Below are 18523 nucleotides of genomic sequence, written 5' to 3' on the forward strand. Positions count from 1 at the left end.
TAGAAAGAGATGAATTTTCTATGGAAAATGCGGCTGAAGCATTTATTTACTGGAAATTTTGCTTATAGTTTCATTATTTTTTTTTTCACTCTTTTTGGGATGTATTCTTTCCTTTTTTGTTAAAGTGACTTAGTTTGATAGGTTGTTTAGGCCTCATTCAGGCTTCATACTTGTATTGACACGTAAAATTGTCCACTTTGTATATATCAAAGTTCAAGTAGACAAGGTGCCCATTGGGGCATTTGGTATTTGTAAGCTTGGTCCCCATTGATAGGATCATTGTCCAAAGGATTAGAACCCCAATGTGTCTGGTCAATGTTTGAACCACAAAGTGTTTTGACTTTGAGCAATGTCATAAATTGCGTACCGTATTGGCTAGTACGGTCAAAATATACTGTACAGGTCTCCAAACTGGGACAATGACCCCTTGAGATGTACCAGTGTAAATACACGAATACATGAGATGAGAGTCAGTTGTTTTGAACTGGAAATTTATTTCAGCCACTACTAGAAAAAAGGATTTTTTTTCTTTTAAAGAAAATGAAAATTTACATAGTTTTTGGGGCTGGTTATGTATACTTTTTAAAAATAATTTATAATAAAATAATTTATAATGAGTGAATGGAGATTTGAAACTTATACATTTCCATTGGAAATACTAAGTATGAGTTTGGGAAGTATGGTCTTTTTTTTGCTTATTTTATGTACTATTTGCGAGGTACACTTTTTTTCTCAGCTTTATTTCAAATAATCTAACGTTTAGTTTAGTTTTTTTTATATTCAAATTAGTTATTTTTTAGCTTTTTGTTTCACATTATGCAAATAAGCTACAAAAAATAAACAATTTCCAAACAAAAATATCAATCGAGATATAAGGCTCTTGGTCATTCTATCTTATCTTAAATCATATTCTCATAATTAAGATGTTTTTTTAATTATTATTTTTTAGTATTATTTTAATTCTTTCTTTACTTTATTTCAATCACTTGATTTGAGAGTGAGAGTATATCTAATAAATTTATCAAGTTTTATTGCTTGGTAAAAACTTTTTGGTTTATGTTATGAAATATTATGTTTAGTATTATTAATTTATTTTTTATTAACTTGTCAATATACTATTATTAAAGTCATGTAAGGAGCAAGATGCGGGATTAGATCTTGTGAGGTGGGGACATAATGGGGTAGGTTGCCCCCGACCTAACAAAGCACCCAAGATCCAACCTCATCCTACCTCATTGTTATCCTAGCATAATATAACTTTTCTTTTTTATTAAAAGCATAAAAATAAGTTTTGGTGGCTCAAACTAGTTATGGAAATGTTCAAGAAAAAAAAATATATATAAAGTTTCCATCACATGCCAATCCCAATCAAATGCTTGGGGTTCTAAAGGATTTTATAGCATAGGAGAATGGTTTAAAAAAGAGATGCTATCACATAAATTATCTGGTTTGACTGAATTAAATTGAACCATGTTGAGAGACTACCTTTAGTCCAGCTAATGCCAAACCAAGGGGGCTTACCAAATGTGCTACAATGGTTAATCAGTACAAAAAGGGACTCTTAAGTTTGTAATAGTAGACTAACGTTAATTCAAGAAGGCATATTAGCACATACTTTGGCCAAGGAAACAAATGACTCTTCACAGGGTAGAATGAGATTTAGATTTGACAAGAATAATCTTCCAAGATTGGCTTTTTGGTGTGTTAGGAGATTGTTTCCTCTAGTCTAGTGTGCTAAAGGGCTATGTTCTAAAAGTTGTAGGTTGAGGAACAAGTTCAATTGCATTAAATGCACAGTTGGTGATACACAATAAATAAATGGTTATCTAAAGGATGCTAGTAACGTTTGATGAACTCCCCTTTTAAGAACCACTGGGCCTTGTAGCCTGGTGGTACCCGGTACCATGTGTATCTATGAGCTCGGGGGTTCTATCCCCCTCAATTACCTAGAGAAAAAAAAAAAAAAAAAACTCCCCTTTTAATAGAAACCATACAGGTGAACCAGGAAGTCTCTACCCGCACAGGATTGAGACAGGGCCCAACCCTAAGGCTCCTTAGGGTCAATCATGGGCCCTCCAGCCCCATTCAAATACTATGATTCTACACAACAATGGAATATAACCTCATTTAAACCTTTTTTTTATAGGTACATATAATAAACCTATTTGTCTTAAAAAAATAAAAATAAAAATAAAAATAATAAAAGTTGGAAACCTGCACCTTTATGTGTGCCGGATACGTGTCATTAGGAAACAACCCAAGGTAAACAAATATATAAAAACCAAGACTTAACAACCAAATAGCATTTCAAAAGTTTAGCTCGATTAAAAGAGAAGGGCAAAAGGGCCTTGAACTCGTTTAGAGGCCCACAAGGTATAAGATACAAGTATTATTGTTATTGAGGTTAGAATCGCAAAATAAGCTAAGAAAACACTGGATCCCGAGTGACAACGTAATTGATACTTCCCTATAAAGAAAAACTCGAGGCTGAGAATAGCCATTACCACTTCCCTTTAAATCCTCTGTTTCTCGATTGTTTATCCTTTTTCAACTTAATTTCTTCTGATGCTTAAACAAGAGATTGGGAATTGGCTAATATGATTTACAGTAACAAATATACTTATATTCCCTTGGGATACACAACCTTGAAGAAATCACAGAGCGCAATGCCTACCAACCCTCATTGCTAGAATGGACTTCACCGAAGCAAGTTATTACAGATTTGAGATAACTTGAGAAAAGGCCTACATTTTCACATTTACTTGTGGTGCTCCATAGGCCACAGCCACCATTTATTGTCTTCCTTTATTTCTTCTTTATATGTTTTTCTTTTGTGCTTCGTAATTAAAATTGGTAATTGGAAGCTGCATCTCTTGAACCCCAACTCATCTCAGTTATTAGCATCATGCAGTTTGGTTGCAAATATAAGATAAGAAAATTAAAACCTAAAAATATTATTCCTTGTATTTACTCTCCTCAACGCTGCAATTGAAAACTTGGAAACATGGAAGAACCAAAGACGAGAGTAGGGCATACAATTATAGGCCACTAAAGCACTGAGATCATAAGTTATGTTGAACTGGTGAAAATTCTAATTGGATTTCTATTGGCAAAACAAAAAGGCAAAGGCAAAGGCAAACGCAATTGGATAAGGGATAATCATAATTTTTCTATGAGAAAAAGGTGGCATAATACAAAGCAGATCATAGCAAGGATCCCACAAACAGATACCTGAGAAAGAACCCAAGCATGATCTACAATTCTTACAATAACTTATCTTTATGCAACAGCTTCTCTTGGCCTTTTTCTTGGGTGTCTCCATTCCTGAAATACACAGCCATTGAGGTGGACATTAAGACATGAACCACATAAACGTGTCAAGTACACAACATATTATGCCATTTAATTCTCACTGTAGCCCCAGCAAACTTGCCAAGAGGATAAGTTGACTCCAAAGAGGCTCATCCAGACCTCAAACATTTGGAACATGCAGTGTTTTAATCCACAGGACCCAGAATCTACTGTGCAAATAACAGACTAAACTAGTTTAGCTACAATATATTTAATAAATTTTGATTAATAGGACCACCAGAATTTTTTTTTTTGATAGGTCAAATTCTTTTTACTGAAACTAGCCTAAATAATTACAATTGGAACCACATCTTACAACTAATGTTTTTTGGGTAAGTTTAGATACATCCCAGTGGGTTTTGAACCCACGGCTGTAACGTCAAGTTTTCTTAATTTTCATGGGGAGAGAAGCCTTTTGAACTAGAGCTTGTAAACACTACCAATGGTTGTTCAGGTTGATCATAAGAACGATATATTTCAACAACAATGTGTACTAGTGTACTATTTCTAGATTACCACTATACAAATTCAAGATAAATTCCCTGGGTGAATGCCTTTTGCAGATAATATAGTTTTAGTAAATGAACCTAGACGTGGAGTGGAGTTAATAAGTTAGAAATTTGGGGAAATACTTAATTTATAGGCTTTCGACTTAATAAGACTAAAACAGAGTACATGGAAAGTAAGTTCAGTGTAGTTAAAAAAAAAAAAAAAAAAAAAAAGAGGACAGGATTGAAAGACTTGATGGTGAAGAGATACCAAAGAGCAATAGCTTTCGATATCTTTAATCAATAATTCATAAGGATGCAGAGATTGATGAGGATGTGAATCGTAGGAGTATTGTATGATTGTTGAATGCCTATTAAGTTGCTTAATAAGGAAAAGTTTATAGGATTGCTATAAGACCAACTAAGCTCTATGATACTAAATGTTGGGCTATGAAAATCATTATCATAAAATTAGTCTTAAATATGAATTTTAGTAGGATTACACAGGGAATGGTATGATTCAAAACAAGGAAATTTGCTTAAAGATAGGGGTGACCCTTATTGATGAAAAGATGAGGAAGAGTCACTTGAAATGATTTGGTCATTTGTAGAGGAGCTAATGCACCAGTGACTACTAACAAGGAGTATGTTGATTCAAGTTGAGTGAACAAAAAAAAGGTAGAGAAAAACTTAAAATAAAAACATTAGTAGTAAAAAATAACATCAATTAAAAAGGTAACAAAGAGTATTACATTGAATAGAATAGAAAGACGAAATAGAATACACGTTACCACCCATGATTAGTCTATTAAGTATCCATAACTAACCCAAAGTTTTGGGACTTAAGCTTGGTTGGAAAGAGCCCTTATAAATTTAAGCCATGCCACCAGCCCAAACCAAATTGGAATCGAGATTACGATCATGAAAGAGAAAAAAATAATTAAGTATATCACATGGCTAGACATGTGGAGATGTTGGCGAACAGAGAAACCACAAGAGTGCTCCAAGAAAAACAAATTCAATACAATCATGAAAGAGGTAAAAAAAGAGAGAGGTATATCTCATGGCTAGATGTTACACATGGAGATGTAAGCAATTAGAGAAACCAAAAGAGGGCTCCAAGAGAAACAAAACCGTTTGCCATCACAATTTCTCTGGGTTTCAACTCTACAAGAAAAAACCACTATTTAAGAACATAGCATAGATTCTCAAAGCACCACTTCTCTTCTTATCCATAAATCTATGTTTTCTCCCCTTCTCACTCTTATAATTTGAATAAAAAATGCACAATTTCAAACTCACTCTTGTAATCGTCACCATAATTGTGTGCAGCTACTGACATAGGGCCCCCAGATCTGAATTTGACACCAACCCTCTCATAATCATCACCATAATCGACAACTTGGTAACTAGTTTGAAATTTTTCTGTACCAAAACAAATATTTCGGCTGACATGGCCAAACAAGCCAAGATGATTAAAACAAATATTCTTCACCTATAGACTGTTTTGGTCAATCCTTCTGTGTAGCTTTCTAATTTTTTATAAAAAATTATTTTGGTACAATTTCTCTTGGTCAGTTAGAGACGTGGACAATGGGATTATTTTCCATTTTCCACATCTTCCTTACAAAAAACTTGGATAAAAATTGGAAGCATGTTTTGTTCTGCATCCAATCTGTCCAAACACCAACAATTTCTCTTGGTTTGGCTCTAACTGACCAGTACTTGAAAGCCCAATAATGTGACAAACAATCAGATGCTGTGGATCACTAGTAGAAAACAGAATACAAATTACATGAGGATACACTTGAAAGCCCAATAATGTAACAAACAATCAGATGCTGTGGACCACTGGTAGAAAAGAGAATACAAATTACATGAGGATATACCAGCATACTTGTGAAATTTAGTTTGAATACAATTTTTATTGCTAATAAAAGAAAAAAATAGAATATTTTCATTAAAAAAGAAACCATCAATCACAAATCCTAACCAAGATAAAAGCCCGGTATTATTTTTCAAGCTTTGGTAGAATCAACTAATATATATATATATATATATATATATATATATATATATATATATATATATATATATATATATAAATCAGGTAAACAAACAGGTAAATCAGATAAAAGCAAAGATAATAATTGCTTACTGTGAAATGTCAACGTCTAGCTCTAGGCATGCAGCGAAATTCCGCTAAGAGTGCAATATGATCGGAGGACCACTCTGGAGAAGGAAGTGCAGTGTCTTTCCTCAAGCTCTCCTCATCCAAGAGCTCCAATAAGGATTCCACCGTCAAAGAGTCCGCTGAAACCACAACACATAGCTTAACATCTAAATCAGAGGAAAAAAAATCACAAAATTAATATAAGAAACAATATTGCACAAAAAGCTCACCTGTGTAAAATATGTAATCTAGTGTTCCAATAAAATCTCTAGTGCAGTTTGTAAATAAGGGTTCATTTGTTGTGGGGTCCAACCTCCTTCTCTGCTGCTCCAAACCAATACCAACACCCATTCTTGCAAAGGATGAGTAAGCACTGACCTGTAGATGTACGCCAGTCACACCCAGAAATAGCCATTATAAAAAATAAAAAGCAACCTCCCCTTCCACCCTCCCCACGGCCCTCTTTTCTTATTTCTTGCCTTTCCTAGTTTAACCAAAATTCTAGCACAAAGAAAAAAGTGCATCTACAATGAGTATGCTGTAGAACCCACGCATAAGGAAAGAAATATTACAAGTGGCAACTGATGCACCAGCTTGCTGTTGGGACGCAGGATACCCAGAGGATCTGCTGCCAAGTCTGGATGCAATGGATCTACCTTTCCCATAGCAAGAAGTGCATGAGGAGCACTGCAACAAAATTAGCACTACCTTAATATAACACGTCAATACTTATAGAAGTCCTACATCATCTGAAACATATCCTCAGCAAAAATAAGATAACAGAAAGAGAAATAAATTAAAATAATGTCATATCAGTTGACAGACCTTCCAGGAACTGAATTAAAGTCCCCACAAACCAACATTGGAATGTCTGCACTGGCAGCTATTTTCTCCAATCCTTTTAGGAGGGTATGAACCTAATTTGACAAACGAGCAATCGCCAAAATGAATATAATTTGATGATTTGAATCAAGAACAAGGCTAAATATAAAGACCAAATGAAAAAGTGTTACCTGCCACAGTTTTACGTCCTTTAAATCTTGGTGAACGTTTACATGTGTATTTGCCTGCAGCCCAAAAGCAATAAAAATGTGGTTACCATATGCCATGAAACATGCCTGTGGAATGGGAAGCAGGCAGGGTAGAAGGAGAAGAAATAAAGGTACCAATCTCACTAATTCAAGGGATTGCATATCATGTATTTTCAAAATCACTAAAATTATATGTTCTATTTAGGCCTTTGTACTATAAATCTTACTATTAACTTGATATGAACTATGAAGGTTTCCAAAAAAAAAAAAAACACAGAAAAACACAATGAAATTATATCTCAACCTCTACATAATGTTATCCTTAAATCAACCTAATCAACAATAAGAGAGAGAAGCCAAAACACATGTAAGAGAACTTGATACAGTAATGACAACTGAAAAACACTTGGCCTGGACTGGAGCTGGCCCATGGCCATCGCTCAATAGCCAACTACTGGTCACAGAAAAGCAACTTGCCAATTCACTCCCACGTGAATTAGGAGAGGGGGGACACATAAACTCATATTGAGTAGAATAAACAAGGGATCACAGACCCAAATAGAAAGAACAAAAACAGGAATTCCTACCACACAAAGAAGCTGGCGTTTCCCAGGATTATCAGCTCCCTGATTACTGAATTTTGCTTCCAGAACCACTATTAGTGCAACATTATCCTATTTAACATAAATAAACTCACATGAGCATCATTGGGCCAACATAAAACACACAAGATCTGGGCACAATACCCAGAAAGGAAGTATAGATCATGCCACCTTAAATAATCGATTTAAAGCAGTTTTCTTCTGTGCACTTGGCAATTGACTATCTGTCCAAGACTGCGCAGCCTTATTAAATTCAACCTGCACACAAGCAAAAGTCAAATCAGATCATACGACACTTATACACTGTCTTTACATATTTTAAATTATAAAGACCTGCCATTATATGTAGATCAAGAAGGACACTTTGGCTTCACACATGGATGGTTTTACGAATTGCCACATAATGGATTGGAGGAGATTCCTCCAAACCAGTTTCGAAGTAATAATTGTTATTGGCTCTAATACAACAAAGCGTGCATCACAGATATTGATTATTTTATTCGTTGTTTGTTCTCTTTCTTTCATCAAAGACAAGCAAGACAAATCCAGACCTCATATTTTTTGACATGTGAAAATCTGTCTCTACGGAAAAATGTGGCACAACCATCAATTGTATTTGTAATTCCACTGTAAACCTGCAATCAAGAGGGATACAGTTCAATAACACGGAGTTTTAAAAGCTATTACAAAAATGAATAAGTATTCAAATAACCTCGTTCGTTTTTCTCTTATATAGACCAACATAACCGTGTTTGTCCAGCTCAGGAGCAAAAAACTCCTCATAGTGATCACTTTGAACCTGAAAAGAGACATTAGTTCAGACCAAGGCATGCTCCACACTCAATTTACAAGTAGAAGTCCTAAGCCAGAGATCTTTTAGTCTCAAGTTATAAATTAAAAATGAGGGAACCAATTGAAACAGATATTGCTAAGACAAAGTTCTACTGCCTCTCCTTAACATTAATTTTCTATGATTCATTATACATTGCATTGGAGGATCATGTCTTACTATCTCAAGTGGCATTGATAAAGTCAGAAGAATACAGTGACAGCAGCAAATAAATCCTTGGAACATCAATATAATACGCTGTGTGCCACATCAAAAATATCAATGAAAAGAAATGTTTCCACATTTTAAGATTTAGGCTTAATTAAAGAAAGCCAAGACCAGTTTCTATACCTAAAACATCACAAGGTTCCATATTGACAAAAACGTAGTCAGAAACTCATCAAGAGTTGTTGAGTAACTCCAAGTTTTAAAATACCTAATGGTCATTTGGGACTCTAGAAATTTTCAGACTAGAATAAGCTACCCAGTGATTGAATTTTCCCCCCACCCCCAATTTTTTGAATTTTCAAGCACTTCGGATGTTGCAGCTAAAAGTGTATAATAGCAACCTTAAATCAGATCTCACTATGCCTAATAGTGATGATTTTAGCTTCCTTACACCTCTATCAAGTAAAACAACTTCCATCATAAAATGAGTATTTAAACTGAAATTTCAAAAACTTGCTAGCATTGGTCCAGTAATCAGACCCTAATATTGTCATCAAACACTATAATTCTGCCTGCATACCTCCTGAAGACAAACAATATCTGCACGATAGCCAACTATTTCTCTTAACAAATTTTGTCTACGATAAGGCCAAGAAAGAGCCCAAGAGGGGCAGTAACTGTATAGTTCACTTGTGGCATACACATCAGACAAAATGTTGTAAGAGAGCACAGTGAAAGTTCCTGTGGATGAAAGACGGCCATCAGAATCTAGATGTCCAATCACATCTACTCCATTTACTGGAACCAAACGACGTGGACTAGGCGAAGGAGCTGGAATGACACGAGAAGTTAATATAGTGTTGACATGCCCCACGGGTACTTTTGTTTCAGCCTCTACTACAACACATTCAAACTTAAGAACATGACCAATATCATCAGCTGTTGGTGTATATGTTTTAGAGCGACCAACTTCAAACCAAGTTTCACCCCCACTCCTTTGTGTAACAGCAGCAGGATACAAAGGTGTTGAACCATTTGTCAAGCTAGTAGCTGACGCAGAACCAGATAAGCTAGCTGCAGATCCTGAGCTATTGAAGCGGCCAAATAACTCCTCCTCTTCACTTCCATTTTCATTTACAGCACTTGCAGCACGGTCATGTAGAACACGATGATGCTGCCATGCATCTGAGAAGCACTTAGGAGAGCAATGGTAACTTTTGGCAACAGGAATTTTGGCCTTAACACAACCTAGGCACTGCAATGTAGCTTGCTCGGATGGATGTACACTACAGACAGCAACTTTTTTATCACTTTGTATGCGATACCTGCAAAAAAAAAACCCAAAAATACGACAACAAATAACATGTCAAAAACTACAGGCGACTCTTCTTTCAAACCATTCAGTAACAAATACAACAAATATAGAATCACTCAACGAGTAAAATGGGACATATCAGACAGCAAAGAGAAAATTTTGAAACAACTAAATCTTAGAAGGCAATATCTATTCCTCTAACATTTACTATTAACTAATCCAGCAGAAAGCCATAAACCTTTTGATGAGGTATAGGGCAAAACTTCTATAACCTAAAAATGATGCAGTATCTTAACAAGGATCTAGAGTACTATCATGCATTGTCACATGATTATGTTGCACATAATACTATGATAATGTACATAAAGAGAATGTCAAGACCTATCATGATGCCAAAACTGACAGTCATTTCCACATATTAAATGGCTGTAGCATGCATTCCAAAGAATTCATAGATTTCCTACCAGCATTCCTGGTCTCTATCACCTTATATTATAGGGATGCTAGATGCTTCTCTCACATAACTAAGTGTTGAATCAAGGAGGGTGAGGTTGTGGTTCAAAACTCACAGGATGCAGCTAACTTACCAATCAAAAATAGTCAAGTAGTGCATCTATAATAACGCCACCCAAATGCTTCAAATTCACCTTGTTCAGCACACTGGTTCTAGATTCTTCTTTTGGTTTAAGATCATTTTTTTTTCATTATTCACTAGAACTGTTTCCCATGTTTCATACTTACTTTCACATCCCTAACACTACAGCTTCTTTTTCCCTTCTTAAGTAAGAAATCCCAAGTAATTGATAATGATACACATGTTATCCGTTTCATGTATTATGCCAAAGTTGCCTTCTATAACTCAACACCAGCTTTTCTCACTCTCTTTATTGGGTAAGCACAAGATCTATTTTCAAAGTTGAACTACCCTGTTGCCTCCTAGAACTCACTAGCCCCCAGATTTTCTTTCTTTATTGGGAAAGCACTAGATCTATTTTCTAGGTTTAACTATCCTTTTGAACTCACTAGCCACCTAAATTTCCCTTTTCTTTTAAATAAGAATCTTCCAAAATTTTACCACAAAGAACCTTTTTTTTCATACCATGTGAAATTCCAATGTTTCTTCAATTTGTTATATGAAATTTATCACACAGAAGCAGCATGCTCTTAAAATCCCACACTTTCTTAAGTAAATGAGGGCTATAATTAGCGTCCAAAACAACACTAGATGTCAAGAGCACGTGTCTTAAAAATCATAGTTTCTAGGTGATTTAAGTTCAGCAAGTGGCACTATCTAGATATTATTGGGGTTTCATCTTGAAAGCTAATCGTTCACTTAGTAATATAAGGGCCACACACTACTTTAGAAGTCAATTGAACAAGATTCAAAATTCAGTCTTCCATAAACTCTTCCATTTACACTTTTATTCTTTCATAGAGCAATACTTGGACTCTGCTTGGGAGGAGGGGAAGGAATTGAATGGAATAGAATGAAAGGAATTATTTTGGAATGTTCCTCCATTCCCTTCTTTGGGAGTTTTAATGGAGGGAATAGAAAGATCATTCCCCCTTGTTTGGAAGTTTAAGTAAAAGAGAATGCAATGGGTAGGAGGGAACACTCATTCCTCTCTATTCCCTCAAACATCAAATTTTCGATTCCCCCCAAAATTGGGAGGAATCGGAGTGAATGGAGTTATGTTTAATGAAATTTTCATTGAAACTCTCAAAATAACCCTATATTTAAAATAAGGTTCTAATAGTAATATTGTCATAAAATGATTTCATTCTTTTCCCTCTATGTTACTCCCAAACAAGGTTACTTAATTTTCATTCCTTCATTTTAAAACATCCAAACAATATTACTTAATTCAATTTCATTCCTTTCCACTACTTAAAATTCATCCCATTCCATTCACAAATGATTTACCATTTCATTCCATTCCATTCCTTTATGGACTCCCAAACGAAGTGTTAGTGACCATCTCTTAAATGTATTTTCTAGTATAAAGTTTAATCTCCTCAATTCCTCTATTGGGTTCAAATTCAGATTTTTTTGTTCCTCTACACAAAAAATAATACCAACTCAAAAGTTGGCTTGAAGGTATTTTCATACAAAAATTACTCAATACATGGATCACTTTAATATGCAAAACAGGAACTGTTATACATAACAAAAGTGTGTTTTGTACAATGCAATGCAGTCAGGATATGGTAGCCTAGGAAATATAAATGTTGTGAATTCATAATTAGGTTTTGATACTTAAAAGGAGATCATGGGTTTGATCCCAGCAGGGACCATTTCTTCGAAATATTAATATGTGCTTTTACTTACAAAAAAATACAGTTATGACTCTCTCTATCTTCTTTTTCTTTTCTTTTTATAGGCTTTTTTCCCCCAATAAATTAATAGTTTATCTACTATCTTCAAATAAAAATTCCTCCCACCATTTTTGCACGTCCTCTCTCAATATCCTATGTCCCTCTGTATGCATCCAGTCAGCGCACAGCAACGAAAAACGAGTTCATCCAGGATTCTCTTTCTCAATAAAAAAAATTCTATCAATTGATCCCCATTCATTCGGTCAAAGTTTCCACGGCCCTCTACTGAAAGGGGCAACAACCAATTTGTTGCACTACAACTCTACACTCCATTCCATAAAATTGGTAACTGTGAATAACAATCTTAACTATGACGTGACAATACTAATTACAAATTACTTTATCACTAAACTTCTTTAGTAATGAAATGTCTTGCAACAAAACTGAGGATGCAGATTGCTGGGGTAAACTAGCATTTTTGGGTTGACTTAGATCCAAACAAAATGAACTTAAGAAAATTGAAACCTGTATACTTATCATTACAACAACTATATTTAGGAAAATATTCTACAGCATATATTGTGAAGTTCATTGTGCTTCTACACTGTAATAGCAAACATAAAAGGAATATCACATTTTCTCCACAACCCTACTTATAGATTTACATCCCCTGTTAGCAAACCATTACCTCCCATAAATTTTAATAACCTAATAACTAGGAGAAAATTTCCTCATGGATTTTTATTTTATTGTTTGATGTTTGCTAGCCAAAAATTAAAGGATGAAATAACTTATTTCTAACTCAGTATCTAGCATTGAAAGCCGAAACCCGTACTTCACTATGTACACAAATTAAGCTCAAAACACGCATAACAGGAGGAGCAAAAACAAGATAGCAACACTCACTGGGTTGCATTTGTATTTGGGATTTAGGAGCACATTAGGTGCCTCTACTTACCTACGAGGGAATAAATACTCAGAACCAACACAAATTATCCGTTAACCATTCCTTTTCTCGTAATTCTCTGCCGGCATTCAAACATAGTAAAGCTTAAGATGCATAGCACAGCAGCATCTTATAATTAAGCTTATAAATAAGCTTATCGAGATCATGCCAAGACTCTTGTAGTTCAAGTGGCACAATTTCCAACAAAGACATCCAGGGTTCAAATCCCTAATCCCCATTGTAATAAATTATCGAATTATCAACAAAAAAAAAAAAAAAAGCCTTACACTATATGTAGTAAAATCATAGACTTGGCATAGCACACTATAAAAGTTACGCTAATATGCAAAACAAAATAAATAAATAAATTCTAGCGAAACCCGAAAAACAAATAGCATTAATAAGTGGAAAAAGAGTCACTTACCACTTGTACCTCAAGAAATGGCCTTCGATTGGGGAGGAATCGGGGACATCGTCGGTGGTGACAGTCTTGTCGGGGCGGCGGAGGAGAACGTAGGGCGTGAGTTCGCAGCCTACAATGGGAATATCAGAAGGGAGGTGCACGCGCAGCACGCTCAGCATGCTTTTTTGTTGTTTGTGTTGTCGTTGTTGTTGATGTCTTTTTTTTTTTTTTTCCGTTCGTTTCACTCGTCACAGCTCTGTAACCCTAAGAAGAAAAAGAAGAAGAAGACACAAGTTCGGAAGCTTCCTCGAGAAGACCACACGTGCGGAAGAGGGCGGGACCCAGGCGGATCCGCCATTTACTTGACCCGTACACCCGCCAGCCTTGACCGGACCCGAAACCCGACCCTGGAAATGTCACCGAATTTGCTGCGGATCTTGAAAGAAGAGTGAACCGATTTCGGCCTCAGGTCAGAGAGAGCGAGAGAGAGAGAGATTGAAAAATACAAAAATGGTTGGCTAGGTTTTGGAAAGTGATTGTAAAGTGGATCGATGGAAGATTCAACAGAGATTGAGAGGGAAAAGTTCGGGTTTTAGAGAGAGAGAGAGAGAGAGCAATTGACAATTAGGGTTTTACAGAGGATGAAGTGAGAGAAGTAATCGGTCTGTGCATATAATAGAAAAATAAAAAGAAAGAGAAAATAGAGAGAGAAGATGAGAGTAATTGGGGAGGGCCTTTTATATTAACACGATACTACGACTTTAGATTTTCGTTTTTTTTTTCCTCTCTCTCAAAACTATTTTCCCTTTTTGGATAAAAAAGAAGTAATTGAGATATTCATTTACGCTTTAAAATTCTCTAATCATATTTATTATCATATCATATTTAAATTCAAAACTTTATTAGCTAAAATTAGAGACAAATAAAAAGGCAACAATGATTGTAATTTACGCTCCGAATTTGTAGTTTTTTATTGCCATGCATGGCTTAGCTAAAAATATTATTCCTTCTCAAAAAATTTATAAAAAAATAAAAACTAAAAATATCCAACGGGAATTGAAATTATTTAAGGTTGGTGAAAAATACAATACTCAAATCCCAAGTAGAGAGCAAAACAAACAAAAATGTAAAAATTAAATATACCTTTTTGAAGCAAAGCAATTGAAATTATATAAGGTTGGTGAAAAATACAATGCTCAAATCTCAAGTAGAGAGCAAAACAAAAAGTAGAGAAAATTAAAAATATACCTTTTTGAAGCAAAGCTTTGGCTTATGATATCATTGAAATCAAACTTTCTTTAGCTTCAAGTAGAGTTGAACACCAACATAAAAAATTTAAATGGCCACAATAATATAACAGATAAAATATGGATCTAAAAACAGACTAACTCAATTGCAGCCGATTAAGAATGCAAATTCCACCCCTTGTTGATCTGCATAAATGTGACAAACATCAAATTTCATTATTAATTGTTTGAAGAGGAAGCACCATGTGATAGATTAGCAACAATAATAAGCATCCAATACATCAATTTTTGTTTTGTAGACAGAAAGTTTACAAATGAAATCAAAAACCATTTCAGAATATATAATTTATATGACATAGATTGATAAAAAGAACAAAAAACCATAAAGATGCAATCCAGTCAGACAAAAAAAATGAAACATACGTTTACGCCCAATTGCCCATTCAAAGTGCCTGTGACGATTTGAGATTCTCAAAAACTTTTCCTTGAAACAAAATAACATCTATTTGGCATGATAATAAGGTATTTATAAAGCTTTTATAATTTTTTTATTTGGTCTTTTGGATTGATTTTAACATTAACCGTATAATAGAGTTTCAATTAAACTCTGAACTCTATTATAAATATATCTTATTAAAACCGAAATCTCTGAAAATCTCATAATTTTCCACGTCAGCATAATATTTAAATAAAATTGTCAATTTATTTAAATAAAATTATTTTCTTTAGTTCGAACATAACAAGGAGTGCAACTCTATTTGTCTGATCTGAAGCTTCCACAATTTTCCACGTCAACACAATATTTAAATAAAATTGTCATTTTATTTAAATAAAATTATTTTTGTTTAGTCCAAACTTAACAATGAGTGAAACTTTATTTATCTGACAAGTCTAAATTAAACTCAAACTCATCATTTTTTTTAAACAAAATTATTTTTGTTTATTCCAAATTTAACAAAGAGTGAAACTCTTTCTGACAAGTCCAATTTAAACTCAAACTCATCATTTTTTTTAAACAAAATTATTTTTGTTTAATCCAAACTTAACAAGGAGCTCTATCTCTCTGACAAGTCCAACTTAAACTCAAACTCATCATTTTTTTAAACAAAATTATTTTTGTTTAGTTCAAACTTAATAAGGAGTGAAACTCTATCTCTCTGACAAGTCCAACTTATACTCAAACTCATCATTTTTTTTAAATAAAATTATTTTTGTTTAATCCAAACTTAACAAGGGGTGAAACTTTATCTCTCCAACAAATCCAACTTAAACTCACACTCTATGTTGATAATTTTTCTTCAATATTTTTTGATCTTTCAGAAGTTTTAATATCTAAATTTTTGAGTTATTTTTTTGTAGTATCTGAAATTGTCTGACAAATTTTTTGTAAGTCATTGCACGTTCAAACAATGATTTCTTTATCAATTTGTAACACAAATTGAAATTATACAAGAGCAAATCATGCAATGGTGTAGTTTCTTAATCAATTTAAGATTTTATAAAATTAATTTAGTCTACCTTACAAATTGGTAAGTTCCTGTGCATAGCACGGGTTAGCGACTAGTCTAAATAAATACGGTTGTTGTGAATAGTGAATACGAGTGGATATACTTGCACATAGTCATCTGTCCTTAAAAATAAAATAAAAAACTGTTAAAAAATAAAAAACCTAAGTAGTAATTTTTTTCTATTAATAAGAATAGAATATGTGTATAAAAAAATAAAAAGTTGATGATAATTCACAATTGAAAGCAAACACATGGTATAAACTTGGAAAAGTTTCATTAGACATAAAACTTTCAAATTCTAATGAAGGTATTTTTTCAATCAATTTAAGTGAAAAGTTGATTTATCAACAATTAAACATTTGTATTTATCCAAAGAATTGATAAAGCAATAAAAGAAAAGTTGATGAGAACAAACATACCATACATATATAATTTTATTGATAAAAAAAATTTGAAAAGCGTAATAAAACTAGTGAAAGTCTCTTGCAGGGTTTTAGTTATGAATTTTCGCTATATAATTTTTGGAAAATAATAACTAAATTAATTATTATTATTACATAATTTTAACTAGGGCTGTCTAGCAACCCGCAAAACCCAACCCACCCGGCCGACTCAAAGTCCCACGGCGAATCCGATACCCATATGGGTTGAGTGGTGGGTCTGCTACTTGAAAAAATCGAGTATTCAATTCAAGTTCAGGCCTCAAGATTTCTGACCCAAAGGACCCGACCCAACCAAAATAACTATCAAAATAAACCCATTTATATTCAACCCTTCAAATTAGATTAGATCTAATACGATTCAACATTCTCATTTCTTTGCACCATTCTTCTTCTTCTTCTTTAATTTTATGATTGTGACTTTTTGGATCGTTAGACTTTTAGCATTTTTTGATTTGATTTCTCTAGGTTTTTCCTTTAGACCCGAAGTCACCCGACGAATCCGACCGCCCAACCAATGACCCGAGCCATCGGGTTTGACCTGAGTATTTAGTCGAAAACGGGTTCATTATTCTTTCACCTGATTCAATCAGGTCGGATGTGGGTTAACCCCAAACCCGTTCCAACCCAATCTGTAGACAGCCCTAATTTTGACTTGTATATAACTAAATAAATAGTTATTATTATAATAATAATAACTTGTAATGAATTGCTTATAAAAATGTATAATTTTATATATTTGTCCTTATATATAATACCTCTAATTAAAACAATCAATAAAAACTTTTCTAATATTTTTTTAATAATTTATTATTTATTAATGAAGAGGGGGATTGCATGAATAAGTTTATCCTAAAAGAATTAATTCCAAATTTAAGATTAAAAAATTAATTGCATTTGTACACCTAAAAGAAATTTCATTTGTAAGTTTTATTTTGATATTTAAATCATCTATTTCAGTTTTGATTTTATTCAAATGGTTATGTCAGCCGGCCCACATAGCCATACAACCGATGTATGTAGTATTCACAAGTAGCACTCTAACCGTAGGAGACGGCACCTCCATCAATGTTTGGAAGGATCCTTGGGTTCCCTGGCTCCAAGGCTTCACACATAAACCCAAAATCAACCCACACCCTCAAGACATGCTGGTTTCCCAACTCATCGACCAAGACCTGCACTGCTGGTTTCACACTTAAACCCAAATCAAATCTCATTATAAACCTATTCGAACACTCATCATCCCAAGCCATTTTTCTTATCCCTATCCCTCTCCAACCCAGACCTGACAAGCTTATTTGGACCGTAGGCCCAAAAGGCAGATTCTCTGTCAAATCTGTCTATCAAACATACCAAGCACAATCTAACCCCCCTTCCCCGCTCTAAGGTTGAATGGAAGAAGCTCTGGAAACTTCGTGTCCTGGAGAGAATCAAAATGTTCCTTTGGCATTTCAGGATCGATGTTCTTCCAACCAAAGGAAACCTCTCAAGAAGAATTCCCTCGATCAATTCTCACTGCACTCTTTGCAAGGATCAAGTGGAATCAACCAAGCATCTTTTCTTTATATGCCCTGTGGCCAAAATCCTCTGGTTTACTACTTGTTGGGGTTTCATGGCAGAAGATGCAAACACCAATTCCTCTGAGGACATCATCAAACTCATTTTGAACCCCCCCTGAAGCTTAATGCCAATCTAATGATCTTTGG

At 34.3% G+C, this 18523-nt stretch overlaps 1 protein-coding gene across 2 annotated transcripts; it reads right to left on the reverse strand.

Annotated features, from left to right (window-relative positions):
• Positions 1–3144: 3144 nt before the first annotated feature.
• LOC142610636 (carbon catabolite repressor protein 4 homolog 1) lies at positions 3145–14334 on the reverse strand. 2 transcript variants are annotated; one of them, XM_075782501.1, is made up of 12 exons: positions 13644–14334; positions 9223–9967; positions 8358–8444; positions 8197–8280; positions 7817–7903; positions 7631–7717; positions 7026–7079; positions 6838–6929; positions 6585–6699; positions 6243–6390; positions 5998–6152; positions 3145–3324 (listed from the first exon to the last, which is right to left on the reverse strand). In XM_075782501.1, exons 1-11 carry the CDS (start codon positions 13799–13801, stop codon positions 6007–6009), a joined length of 1803 nt encoding a protein of 600 aa, XP_075638616.1. In that variant the 5' UTR covers positions 13802–14334; the 3' UTR covers positions 3145–3324; positions 5998–6006. The 2 variants fall into 2 exon arrangements, with proteins under 2 accessions (XP_075638616.1, XP_075638617.1); XM_075782502.1 differs by lacking the exon at positions 3145–3324 and adding an exon at positions 5164–5264.
• Between the last annotated feature and the right edge of the window lie 4189 nt (positions 14335–18523).

This window comes from Castanea sativa, chromosome 9, assembly GCF_040712315.1.
Source record: "Castanea sativa cultivar Marrone di Chiusa Pesio chromosome 9, ASM4071231v1".
NCBI classification, from domain to species: Eukaryota; Viridiplantae; Streptophyta; class Magnoliopsida; order Fagales; family Fagaceae; genus Castanea; species Castanea sativa.